The sequence below is a fragment of the Geotrypetes seraphini genome, chromosome 7, assembly GCF_902459505.1.
Source record: "Geotrypetes seraphini chromosome 7, aGeoSer1.1, whole genome shotgun sequence".
Taxonomy (NCBI): domain Eukaryota; kingdom Metazoa; phylum Chordata; class Amphibia; order Gymnophiona; family Dermophiidae; genus Geotrypetes; species Geotrypetes seraphini.
In genome coordinates, this window is record NC_047090.1 from 77,404,806 (window position 1) to 77,419,063 (window position 14,258).

The 14,258-nt window shown below is 40.0% G+C and overlaps 1 protein-coding gene across 9 annotated transcripts in view; it reads right to left on the reverse strand.

The window, feature by feature from the left end:
- MEIS2 (Meis homeobox 2) overlaps nucleotides 1-14,258 on the reverse strand; it is a 659,015-nt gene that overhangs the window by 225,077 nt on the left and 419,680 nt on the right. Inside the window, exon 10 of one of the 9 annotated variants that reach the window (XM_033951335.1) lies at nucleotides 8,691-8,751. The exons of the other annotated variants lie outside the window; for them this stretch is intronic. Within the exon in view, the coding sequence (XP_033807226.1) occupies nucleotides 8,706-8,751 (46 nt within the window). The 3' untranslated portion in view covers nucleotides 8,691-8,705. Of the gene's footprint in view, nucleotides 1-8,690; nucleotides 8,752-14,258 lie in introns of those variants that run through there. 9 annotated transcript variants of the gene reach the window in all.

A 14,258-nucleotide genomic window follows, 5' to 3' on the forward strand; every position in this document is an offset into this window, starting at 1 on the left:
TCGGACAGCCTCCTGACATTAGCAGCAGAACTCTGGGGGGGAGTTCTGGAGGTTGCCTGATATCAGCAGGTGTGTCAGGAGGGGTCTTATATCAGTGTGTGTGTGAGGATGGGGGTTGGAATGCTGTCTGACATCAGCATGGTAGGGTTGAGAGAAGGCTGATGGTGGTGGGAGGGTCAGGAGGGGAATAGATGTCAGTGGGGTACTTCAGGACGCTGTCTGATGTTGGCGGGGGTGGGTTCTGGAAAAACCCCATGCTGCTCCTTGTGACCCTGGGCAATTCACTTAATCCTCCACTGCCTCAGGTACACTAGATAGATTGTGAGCCCACTGAGACAGATAGGGGAAATGCTTGAAGTACCTATATGTAAACCGCTTTGGGCATGGTTGTAAAACTACAAAAAAGGTGGTATACAAGTCCCAATCCCTTTCCTTACTGTTGACAGAGTGTAGAAGAAATCCACAGATCCATTTATGCGGATCCAAGCCAAAATTCAACCAGAACCTGCATAAGCATTTTAAGCTTGCCTCAGTTAAATATCAACCAGAACCCACCTTAGCTGAATATCAGCTAGGACCAGCATAAGTTCAGGTGGCCAGCAGTTATCCATCAGATCCAGGTATTCAGCGCTGGTGCCTGGACATGGCCTGGCATTGAATGTCTGGGTCTAGCTTAGCTGTTGACAGTTAGAGTTTAATAACATGCTGACCACTGTTGGTTGAATGTTATACTTGCCTTGGGGATTTTAATTACTTGGAGGCTTTGTTCACCCACTCCCAAAGATTTTGGTTTAAAGCCCTCTTCAGTAGGTTGTTCAGTCTGCTGCGGAAGACAATAATGCAAATTATTGCCCAATTAACTTGTCTTATCTGTGCACGCCACGAGTTATTTGGTCATTTCATAGCTTAGTGTTAAAAATAAATCAGGCACAACATGAAATACAGTAATGAGCTGCATTACATGCAAATATATGCAACGCAGCTCATTACCATGACAACCAGTAGCATAGCTTGCAAAAAAAAAAAAAAAAACTTCTTCTATTGTGCTTCTACAGGAAAGTTAGCTACACCTTAGGAAATGCTGCTAACCCTTCTTGATGACGCCTCCCCCAGGGCCATCACTTAAAAGGGCAGCAAAGCTCTCTAAGAGTGTCCCCTATGCTACCTTTAAAATTTCCCTGGTGACCTATAGTATCACATCCCCACTGCTCCCTCTTCTGGTCATTTGGGTGCTAAAAATTAAAGATACAAGTAACCTGAAATTAAGGCCTTCCCCCTATACTACAGACATGGTCCCATTTAAAAAATGCACAGATTAATTTTGTTGGTGTTCTATGGCCCTGTACGCCCTATACTTCCTCATCATCTTCTGCATCAATAAGGCCTCTGCTGTTCCTCAGTGATGCCCCTTTTGGTGCTGGGTTGGATGTGAATCAGCTTGTCAATACACCAGATATTATTTTGTCTACTAGAGACCCCAGTGCTGGGCACAAAAAGTCGAGCATGTTGGCCAATACTTGTAGCCTAGTACTAGTGTCCCCCTTTTGGCCAGGTGCAGACATCTCAAGTTATAGACTTATAGACACAGGCTCAGAAACAGTGGCACTTCAGATCTCTCACACTTCTACTCTATTAATACATGTTGGTTGTGCTGAAGCAGTGGCTCATTTGGAAGTCCCAGGTGGCATAAACTTTCCGAGGGCAATTTCATATATTCTCTGCAATGCTCTCCTCCCTTGGCCCGTCAAGTCTCAGGTAGAACTTAAGTGGTTGGTGGGCTCCTTCTAGCTAACTAGGCTTCTTTGCTGAATCCTCTTGTTGCTCTGGGCTCCTCAGCAACAACCCTCACACAGTACAACATTCAAGGAAGAAGGCTCCCTTCCAAGTACTTATCATACTACCCCAGTTAGTCAAGTCCTGGCATTTCCTTGACTTGCTCTTCTGCTTTTGTGACTTCAAGGAGCCAACAAGATAAATGAATAATTGTCCTGCTGTTGCTATTATTCCACTAGGTCCCTCAAAAGGTGATGCTTTATTGATTCTGGCAGCAGAGTGCATGTCTAATGGTACTCTGTGCTACATGTTGGAGGACTCATCTGACTCGTAGATGGATTCTCAATAAAAACCACAGTTCAAAACTACTCTATATCATCATCCTTTAAGGTAGACTGGCAGGGTTGGGATTGAGAAGAGGGAGACAGATACCGACCTCAGGTGGGGGGAGAGAAGTGAGCTGCAAATCCATGAGAGAACTGGAGGGGCCACCAATGGAAGCTATGGCCAAGACAGTGAGCTCCAGCAGCCATGAGAAGAGTTTGGTGCTGCTCACTACCAAATCTGGGAGAGAAAGGTACTGAACAATGAGAGAGAGTATTATCACCTCTTTTTTTTCCCTACAGTACATTCCTTTCCCTATGCACCCAAGCATCATTCTGGCTTTGGCCATCTACTTTTCTGTACACCTTACGTTTTATTAGATAGATCACCCCCAAGTCTTCTTTGGTGTACAGATGTACTTCACCCCCTATACTATACTGCTCCCTTGGACTTTTGCAGCTCAAGTGTATGACCCTGTATTTTTTTAACATTGAATCTTAGTTGCCAATTTCTGGACTACTCTTCAAGCTTTACTAGAACCCACCCCATGCTATCTACACTCTCGGGTAAAGTTGCGTGATGTAGTAAACAAATGCTTCATGAACAGTTGATTCAGGAACTAACAAGAGGATCACTAATTTTTATATTGACCTTATTGTATTGCGAGATTTGCTGAGAGTGGCAACTGTGTTGGCTCCATTTGGCCTTAGTGATTATAACATGATTAAATTTGAATTAATATAAGGAATGAAGGCAATAATGAAATCTACAGTGTCAGTAATAACTCTCAAAAGGGCAAGTATGATAAAAAAAGAAAAATGTTTATAAAAAGCTAAAAGCAGGAATGTCAAAGATTAAAAGTTTAAATCAGGAATGTAAGTTGTCTAAAAGTACCATCTTGGAAGCCCAGATCAGATATATTCCATGTATGTAAAAATGGTGGAAGAAAGATGAAACCACAGATAGCAAGGTTAAAAGTTAAGATGAAAAAGGTTATTAGAGTCAAAAGAATATATTTCACAACCTTCCCAAAAAAAAACCAACAAACAACAACAACCCAGGAACCCAGAATAAGCACTGTCATCTAAAAATGTAGACATCTAACTGACACTGAGCGTGATTCCATATAGGACGTCTAACTTTTGTAGAATTGTGTTTAGCTGGATGCCTAAATGATGCTTAACTGTAGATGCACTTTAAAGAATTTGGCCCTTTGGCCCTGATTCTCCAAAAGTGCGTCCCGATTTTAGGCAGCTGTAGGCATCTTACAGCTGTCTAATCAGCCAATCGGGATGCACGTTTAAAAAAAAAAAAATGCTCCCCAGGCAGGCCGCCTATATTGAAGGCGAGGCCCGCAAGACACCTAGGCCCTGATTCTGTATAGGACGCCCAGGAGAGGCGTCCTATTCAGAATCGGCCTACACTAAAACCCCGATTCTGTAACCGGCGTACATGTTACAGACGCTGGTTAGAGAATCGGGTTAGATTAGACACGGCCCGCTACACTTATCGCGGCAAGGGATCTCTCTGCCGCTATAAGTATAGCGGGCCGCGGCCTGTCCGATCGGATGCCCCCCCCTCCGACACTACCGACCGCCCCCCCCGACATTACCGATCTCCCTCCCACCCTGACACTACCGATTGCTGGCAGGAGGGTGTCCAATCCCTCTTGCCCGAAGACGCCCCCCCCCGCCCCCCCGGCGCTAACAACCCCCAAACCTCCAAACTAACCTGTTCTTCAGGCCAGACGGTTCTTGCCCGTCCAGCCTGTAGGCCCGCCTGGTCGAAATAAGGCGGGCTCGCCCCTTCCCGGCCCATCCCGCCAAAGCCTAAGGCCTGATTGGCCCAGGCTCTAGAAGCCTGGACCAATCAGGCCTTAGGCATAGCGGGTCCGCCCATCCTCACTTAATCTAAGGCCTGATTGGCCTTATCTTGAGGAGTATCAGTTGAGGAAACGAGCCTTATCTTGAGGAGTATCAGTTTAAGTGGATTATTCAATCTCTGTTTCTTACCACATTACAAGGGGGTACTGAAAAGTTCTCAACCCAACCACAAAGAGAATGACGTGGATATGGTTCAATCAGTGATCTGAAAGAATGTCAAAAACATACAATTTTGTTTCTACAAATTAACACTTAACAAAATAAGATAGCACTCTTTTCAGCTACAGTGGCACAATAATGCTCAGAATTTAGGGAGTTGGTTGGTTTGTCTGAGAAATTTTTAGCACCTCCTCTTAGAATTTTTTAATTAATTTATTAACTGCCTTTATGAAGAGATTCACCCAAGGTTCACCAAGTACAAGTCATCATAAAGTATACATTGTTGTTAATAGCATAACTTATGGGGTTTTATATTATACAGAAACAAATTCATCAATTACAAGCAGTACAAAATGCTACAACTAAATTAGTTTTAGGTGGTAAGAGATATGATCATGTGACACTTTATTTGATTACATTGGCTGCCAATAAGGGCCAGAATTGAATTCAAAATTTTAATGTTGTATTTAAGATTCTTTATAGTCTCAGTCCTAGTTATCTTAAAGATTTTGTAACAATTTACATTCCCTCAAAATGCCTTCCATTTCTACATTAAATGAAATTGGTTAAACCATTTAAAGCTCTTTGTACATTGAAAACACTAATCGAAAAAAGGAATTGAGCTCTGGAACCTTCATCTAACTTCCATTAAGAACATTAGGCATTACACTGTATGCTATTCCGTCATAGCTTAAAAACCTGGCTTTTTAGAAAATATTTGATTGGTTTAATTGAATGATTGTATTTGAAATTAGATTTTAGGGTTTAAAAAAAATTTATTCTTTTTTTTTTAGACGATTTATAATATGGGGCTCATAATTGAAACGGAAATACATCTAAAAACCGGCTTAAATCGGCACGTAGACGATCAGTGAGACAAGTCGTCCAAGTACCGATAATTTAATCGGGTTTTAGAAGTATCTAAAAATGACTTAGGCCTTCACAGTGCTGCAGTATGCCCAGAGCTAAAAGGGGCATTTTAGGAGTGGTGAGGGCAGGATTTGGGCGGGACATGGGCCGTCCTAGACTTAGTCATGCTGCATGTATAACTGAAAGTTTAACAGCACTACCTAGATGGAACTTGGTTATTGTGACTTAGACCATCTAAAACCAGGTCTAAGTCATAAGAAGGTATCCAAAGTGACCAGATAACCACTGCAGGGACAAAGTACAGACCTCTACACACTCCCACAGTGATCACTGACCCCCCACCGCCATAAAATTGTAATAAAAACATCACATATCTGCCGCCAGAACATCAGCACCTGGCAGCCTGGTATAGGAAAGCCTAGTAGAGCTGCAGAGAGGTGACTTAAGTGGCCTGGGGGTTGGGCTAGTTAACCATGGAGAGAAGGACTCAGGCCCATATGCCACTCTAATCACTGCATGCATGGTGAAACATGTGCATCCCCCAAACCCTTATGTACTGCCATATAAGTGGCACCTGCAGCCATAAGGGCTATTGGGGTGGTAGGCAGGTGGGTCTAGTAGGTTTTGGGAGGTGTTTTGGGGGACTCACCATGACCTATAAGGTTGTGGTAAGATGTATATGTGGCACCCTTTTTGTGAAATTCACAGCAGTGCCCTGTAAGGTACCCCACTACTCTGGTGCAATGTTTGGGTGTCCAGTCCATCACTTTGTTGACCCCGCTCACATCCAAAAGGTCTTTTTCTAGGTATTTTTGACTCAGCCAAATTTTTGGACAAAAATGGGGTATAAATGGGGTATGCTTGAGTTTTCACGATTGCAACAAAAATATGATATAGCAAACTCTCCAAACTATAAATGGTTGCAGTTGAAGCGGGCCATTCAGAAAGGGTTCCCTGATTGGCAAAATCTTTAAAATTTCTAGTCTGCAGATCCTTTCCTTCCAGACAGATACGTTAGGACATCAGGCTGCCAACTAGTATAAATTAATATCTGAGCTCTTGAATAAAAAAAACCAAAAAATGTCTTCGAGACATTTGGAGCATTGAGATAAAGCAGTATATTTCTGCATCTCGATGGCCACAAATTTGGACTTGGAGGATGAAATGTACAGCGTCAGCATCTATGAGACAAACATGGTTTTTTTCTGTTATATACATCTTTTTGGACCCCAGATAAGTTGCATAAATTAGATAATTATAAATCTAATAGATGCTGGCACTGTCATTTAGACATTGGGACACTGGATCATCTGTTGTTCTATTGTCCTTTGATACTTAATTTTTGGAAGTCAATATGGGGTAGAATTAATAACATTTTAGAATCATCAATTCCTCTAACGCATGAGGTAGTCATTTGTGGTACAATTTTACATGTTAAACCCCTTATAGATAAATATAAAGGTCATCTTTTCCTTATAATGTCTGGGATAGCCATCCAGATGATCACTCGAAATTGGAAGAACTATGATCATTTAAATTTTTTGTTCTGGTGGGCAAGTCTTTGCTCTAGTTATAGATTTGAAAGAATAAATGCTGAAAATTTAGGACATGGTAATATATTTAAATTAATATGGGGCCCATTGGCATCTTATGTTACCTCATTGTAATTGTTTGTTGACTGTGAGTCAGTTTGTTCTTTATTTTGATACATAGCCAGGGCAGGGTGGGAGGGGGATTCTTTATGTCATAAATTGTTTTTTGAATATTTATAATTGTGATGGGTGAGAAGATATCATTATTCAGAATAGGTAGGATATTTATGATAATATATGTTTGTGTTATACTGAATGATTATTGTTTGGGTGAATGGGTGGGTGGGGGAAAATGGATGATTATGAATATGAGTAAGATGAATGTGCTTTTATTGTATTACTATGTGTTGCATAAGTTGTATTGCACTATTGTAGTTTTGAAAATTAATAAAGAGTTTTTAAAAAAAGAAGTATTCTAAGCTGCCTAGATGTGCCCACGAAGGGTGGCATATCAAATCTGAATAAAACTTGAAATGTAAAGAGTTAAAAAGTGATTTAAACAGCCAGGAGCATCTTCTGGCCATTTAAATTCTTTGAAAAATCAACCCCATTGTATTGTTAAATGTTAATTACTGGCTGAAGAAGATGCCCTATAATTAATCTGTCTATTCCTTCCTACCCACATATCCAGCATTCTCCCACAACCCGCATGCCCCACATTCAAATATTCCACATATACCTACACTCCTTGACAAGTTCAGCCTTCAACAGAGCCACACACAATCTTCCCAGAGTCTTCCAAAAGAAACGCCTACCCCATCCCAACAGTCTTATATGCATTGCTGAACCTCTAACATAAGATATCACACCCTGAGTTTGCAAAATATAGAAAGGTGAAATGTTAAGTAAGAGCGCTGTTTGCACCTGGTTGGATCTTGAGCCCTGAAGCAAGCAAGCCAGGAAAAGATGGCCACCGTTGGGGGATTCTGTTTTTTTCAGATAAGCACTTCGATGCATTATGATTATTTCAGAAAAATGTGTGCATTGTTCCAAGATTGAACACATTTTTGATAAGGTGAACAGTATGTGAAGGTTTTTTATGCTGATTGAGGGTACGAAGTCGAGCTAGAGTAGGGTTGCCAAATTTCCTCCTTAAAAACAGAGGACACCTGGTCCTGCCTCATTCTGTCCCAGCCTCGCCCCGTTCTGCCTCCAACCCTGCCCCATTCCACTCCCAGCCTCCCCCCTCCAGCCAAACCTCCTATCTCCTTCCCCAAGGTCTGGAGGGCCTCTGCGCATGTGTGGATATCAATGCAATGACATTACGTGCACGCACGCACACACACTTATGACATCATCATGTGCAGAGAGTCTGCAGACGTGGCCCAGAGTACAGGGACTTCCAAAACCCGGACAAACTGCCAGGTTTTGGAAATCCCTCCGGGCATCCGGACAGGCCTCTAAAAAGAGAACATGTCTGGGATTTCCTGGACGTTTTGTATCCCTAAGCTCACTTCTGAGTATGCACTTGGGGCTTTCTCCTTGTGCTGCATTTTTTTCCCTTCACCTATGTAATAGAGTTCAATCTATATGCTGGGCATTTTTGGTACACTTGAAAGTTTTATATTACAGGTGAAATGTGCCATTGTGTCATATGGTAGGGGTGTATTTTGCAACTCCTTTAAAAGAATGTCCTCAGGTATTTTGATGAAGCATGCTCTTCAGCTCAGAAATATCATATGAATGTACTTTAAAAATCTGGCAACCCTAGACAAGGTACTGTTGAGAGGAGTGCTTAGAGGGCAGCAAGATGTTTGCAGATGAGAGCATTAAGGAGAGAGAGCTAGACGAGAACAGACAGGTCATCTGAAGGAGGGTAAATGAGAGCAGATGAGAAACTTGCTTGAAGATGAATGAGGACTGTTTGCACTCTGATAGGCCAAGCAACAGCACCAAACAATAAGCAATGGTCAAGGGCAAAAGAGACATCTTTAGTATATATGACAGATGCAGATGAGGGTGCCCACTTTATATAATGTACTTCAATCTGACACTTATAGAATACATCACACATGCATCCTGACCACCGCATCTTCATTCTTCGGTCCAGCCAGGCCCCTTTTGATGGTGCATAATTGTGTCAGCATTGATCTACATGCGTATTTCATTGTTTGTGATCAAAAATAAGTTTGCAAATACTATGACCAGACCTACAATTAAATACAAATAAATATATAATGGGATGGGCTCAGAATAGCTTATCTGTTCAAATTAAACAATCCACGGTATGCAACAATACAAACGGGCTGCAGCTTTAACAATCATTGCACATTATAGAACCACCCGGTTCCTACAAACAGTGAAAACCAAAAACAGTTCACACAAAGTAACATCTAAAATGATCCAAAATGTGCCACTTTATCTCATAACTTGAATTTATAAATGTTGAAAAACTAGGAAATGATGTTGTCTTCAGTAATGTCCCTGGGAATGATACCAAAAATGAAGAAAAAAATATATATGTAAACCTTAAAAGAACTATTAATGAAAAAATGCAATCAATCAAACAAATCAAAAGAAACAATCAGTACGGGCCCTGTGCCCTCGTTTCAACCAATGGCCCCGGGCAATGCTTATACAGTGACATGAGGTTGAAACGAGGGCACAGGGCCCGTACTGATTGTTTCTTTTGATTTGTTTGATTGATTGCATTTTTTCATTAATAGTTCTTTTAAGGTTTACATATATATTTTTTTCTTCATTTTTGGTATCATTCCCAGGGACATTACTGAAGACAACATCATTTATAATACCAATTCTTTAATAGTCGTATTTCTACATAAATTGGTATTTATTGATATTTTGGTATAGTTTTTGAGGCCTTTTTTGAAAAACTAGGAAACCCATCCTTGCCTTGCATGCGCAGATGTCCTGCCCGACGAGAGCAGGCAGCCGGGGGCGGGTTTGGAGGCGGGTCTAGGGCAGGCTTGGGGCGGGGATGGGTGGGACTGGGCGGGCCTGGGGGCAGGTCTAGGGGGGTCAAGATTTGTCTACGTATGATATATGTACACCACTTAGATTTAAGTGGTTTATAACTTTTAAAAATAAATAAATAACTTCGGAGATGTTTTATAGAATCGCACTAAGCACCATTCTTTTCAGCACTGATTTATTTTTAAGGCCCAAAATGGATGTTCCTGCCACATGTAGCCAGTGCCTGAACATCCATTCCTGAATGAATTTTAGAAAAGGCTACCATTTATATTAATATTTTGGAAATCCATATGGGGACAAATTAATCTAGTTTTAGATTCAAATATTCCATTAACATATGAGGCTATAATTTGTGGAACAATTTTACATGTTAAAAACCCACTTTAGATAAGTATAAAAGTCGTCTTTTTAATTCTTACAGGTATAGCCATTCAATTGATTACAAGTAATTGGAAGAATCATGATAGAATAAATTATACTTTCTGGTGGGTGAATGTGTGTACTATATACAAATATGAAAGAATTAATGCGGAGTGTAGGGGACTTAGTGGAATATTCAACAAAATTTTGTGCCCATTGACTACATTTGTACAAATATAATACTGTATTTTGTCTTACTTTTTTCTTGGTTTATTTATCTTTACACATCCAGGGAGGGTGGTGGGTTGGGTGGTTGGGAGGAATTATTGATAATGATATTTTAGGTAACTTGGTTTCATTTTATATTATTTACTTGGTTCTTATGTTATTACTATATGCAAAATAATGTAATTATTGAAGGATAGTTCTGTTAGTGTTATGACTGAATGCAATAATATACTGTTCTTTTATTTATATAACACTGTTCTTGTTTAAAAATCAATAAAGAATTATAAAAAAAAAAGAAAAGAAAAGAAAAGGCTAGACATTGGCACATCCTTTTTTAAAAAATACTAGTCCCAATTTGGACGTCTCAGTTTCTGTTTCTACATTTTTCCTAAAATTGTGCTTCTTATGTTCCTGCCCAAACCACACACAAGTCAGCACTGTCCAAACTAGATATCTTGCAGCTTTTACATACTTAAACAGCTGTTTTCTAAAATCTACATTTACACATGTTGGCTTTTTAGAAAACCTGAATAAACCTTCTAAAATGATCCCTTTTTTTATGTTACTGCAAAATGGCCTGCCATTGTTGGTTTTAAGAAAGTCAACAAATAGGCTGATTTTCACAGGGTTTATCTTCCTACCTTTAAGAGCCCTAAATTAACCCTTTAAGATATTTTCTGGACGAGAATTCCTCCCAAGTACTATGTGGATAATATTGAGGCAGTCACAGTATTTCTTACTGGCACTGTCTGAACAGTGCTGTTGAAAATCCCAGGCCACTGGACTTGTTTAATAGTTCTTGGTAAACATATAAGTCCTTTCTATAGAGACATGAACCATTTCTGAAAATGGAATTTATATTTATTTTTTGGGCTACTTTTAAATTAGGTTATTTTATTATAAGTTGGGTTATTTTACCACAGGGTCTCTTTGCATAAAATGGGACCCTATGCTAAACCAACCTGATTTATTGTAAAATAACCCAATTTAACAGTAGCCTACATTGATAACGTCCCCCTTTATACAGTAATTCTATTTCAAATTTATTCCCTGATCCATGTTTCCAGATACCTTCAATGAATGCCAGTGAATTTTTCACAATCCATGCTACCACTCCTTAGCAAAAAATTTGCTGACTAGTAAAACAAACACTTTATTTGTAAATGTATCTTAAACACAAAGTATATATATATTATTATTATTATAAATATATTATTCATTTTAATTTATTAATTACATATATAGATAACATACAATTAATTACAAAACACTATTCAAACAAGATCATATACATATAAAATAATCAAACAGTATAAATTAAATACCATGTATATAAAACTCTATCTACAAATATTATTCTACACTAATCTAATTCTATATGTCAAAATCTGGGCTGATCTAAGCCTATATATTCTGTATAATTCAACGCAGTAGGCCAATAAGAATGCAAGAAGAGAAAAAAAAATAGATGGAGTAGTAGTTAGTAAAACAAGATCTGGCTATATCTGGTTAAGGGGCTGGAGGAGTTGCCATATAGTGAAAGGTTAGAGAAACTGGGCCTCTTCTCCCTTGAAAAGAGGAGACTGAGAGGAGATATGATCGAAACATTCAAGATAATAAAGGGAATTGACTTGGTAGATAAAGACAGGTTGTTCACCCTCTCCAAGGTAGAGAGAACGAGAGGGCACTCTCTAAAGTTAAAAGGGGATATATTCCATACAAATGTAAGGAAGTTCTTCTTCACCCAGAGAGTGGTAGAAATCTGGAACGCTCTTCCGGAAGCTGTTATAGGGGAAAACACCCTCCAGGGATTCAAGACAAAGTTAGACAAGTTCCTGCTAAACCAGAACGTATGCAGGTAAGTCTAGACTCAGGGCACTGGTCTTTGACCTAAGGGCTGCCGCGTGAGCGTACTGCTGGGCACGATGGACCACTGGTCTGACCCAGCAGTGGCAATTCTTATGTTCTTACATATCCAGCTACATACTTGGTTGAGCTAGTGCTACTGAATACTGTAAGTCAGTGTCTCTTAAACTGTGTGTCATGGCGTAGTGGTGTGCCCAAAGAGATTCCAGGTGCCCCATGAGAAATTCCAGAATTTTACTTTATTTTTAAAAATTCCCTTCATAAGTATACATTAGAATTGATGACATGTACATTGTGTACGCAAGAGTCTGTCAAAGGTTATGAGCGCCCAGACAAGCATCATTCTTTGACGTGATTGGTCAAAGGAAAACTAATGGCAGGTAATTTTATTTTTTTGTGCAGTAGTTATTCTACCTTGAGCAACAAAGCAATCAAGGCTTTGCTATCATTTGAATCTTCTTATCTTTGCGTACTTGGATTTTTAGCTCAGACAGAAATTAAATTTTAAAAAAAGAGAACAACTGGTAGATGATGAAATGCGTGTTTGCATGTCAAGTATCGAGCCGCGTTTTAGTTAATTTGCACTCAAAAACAAGCACATCCATCACCTTGAATAGCAATTTTATCCTATCTACTTTAGTTTCACCGTTGTTACAATTACCCATACGTAGTTTAAAGAACTTTAAATAAATAACTCTCAAATTAAATTTTTTGTTGGTTTTGCAATTTTATAATTTCAATTATAATGTGACACAAAAAAATTTGCTCCATTTTTATTATGCTGGAGCTAAAAAGGTTTGAGAGACACTGTTGTAAGTGAACGTTTACCTGGTATCTATTTGAATAACTTAGGGCTAGATTCACTATCCCGTTTTTCCTGGGTGATCCGTGGCTGATCCTATCAGGCCTGACGAATTCACAACTTATTTTAGAAGTTGTGCTTATACATTTAGGCTTTCATTCATTTCCCTAGATTTATGAGACTAGCGTTGAAAATCAGTGCTAAGATTCTAAGTTTTTTGGCCTGTCCTAAATCTGCCCCGTTGCCATCTCCCAAGTTTACATAGGAGATTAATGAAATTTAGAATATAAATTTAGGCACTTCACCCTGGATACATTTTCAAAAAGGTCAATTTAGGAGCATAACTCTCAAAGGACTCCTTTCACAAAGGTGTGGTAGCAATTCCCATGCGGCAAATACAACAAAGCCCATTCAATTCCCATGGGTTTCATCAAATTTGCCACACTAGGGGCTCCTTTTACAAAGGTGTGCTAGCGTTTTTAGCGCATGCACCGGATTAGCGCGTGCTAGTTGAAAAACTACTGCCTGCTCAAGAGGAAACGGTAGCGGTTAGCGCGCGTTAAGGCCCTAACGTGCCTTTGTAAAAGGAGCCCTAAGAATTGCTACCACAGCTTTGTAATAGGAATCCAAAGTTAGGAGCATAAATCCTTTGAATATCAGACTCATAGATATAGACAAAATAGATAAATCAATGATATATCTAGAGCAATCTATTTTAACCACACATCCCCTTCAGATGAGTAGGTGGATTGCCATCTAAGACTATCGGGCTATAAGACTAGTCCTAAATAAAAGACTACTCAGTGACTACACTATCCCTAAATATTTCAGCAAGTTCTCTTGAACTTTTACACAGAACTTTTCTGGATCATTCTACAATGTTTTAAGACCTCAAGGCCATGCCACCCCCCCTTTGTCTAATCCCATGGCAGAAGCTGGAGTGCTTTATAATAACCAAACATTTTTTATACCTTACACTGCACACTTCAGTCATTAACATATAAGAACATAAGAACATAAGCAGTGCCTCTGTCGGGTCAGACCACAGGTCCATCCTGCCCAGCAGTCCGCTCCCGCGGCGGCCCAAAAACAGGTCAAGACCTGTCTGAATCATCAGAAGGGGCTCCCCTGCCATCTTGGTTTCCCATTTAAGTCCTGCCTTCTTATCAAAGTCCTAGCCCTCCGGTCTACACATGCACGACCAGGTTGGTTTACTCATTTCCTGGCTAACTTCCTACACCCGTGTTACATCCCAGGTCCTCCCTCAGTATCCCACGATCCCTCTATCTCTCAGGAATCCATCCAATCCCTGCTTGAATCCCTGTACCGTGCTCTGCCTGATCACCTCCTCCGGTAGCGCATTCCAAGTGTCCACGACTCTTTGGGTGAAAAAAAACTTCCTTGCATTTGTTTTGAACCTGTCTCCCTTCAGTTTCTCAGAATGCCCCCTCGTATTTGCTGTCCCCT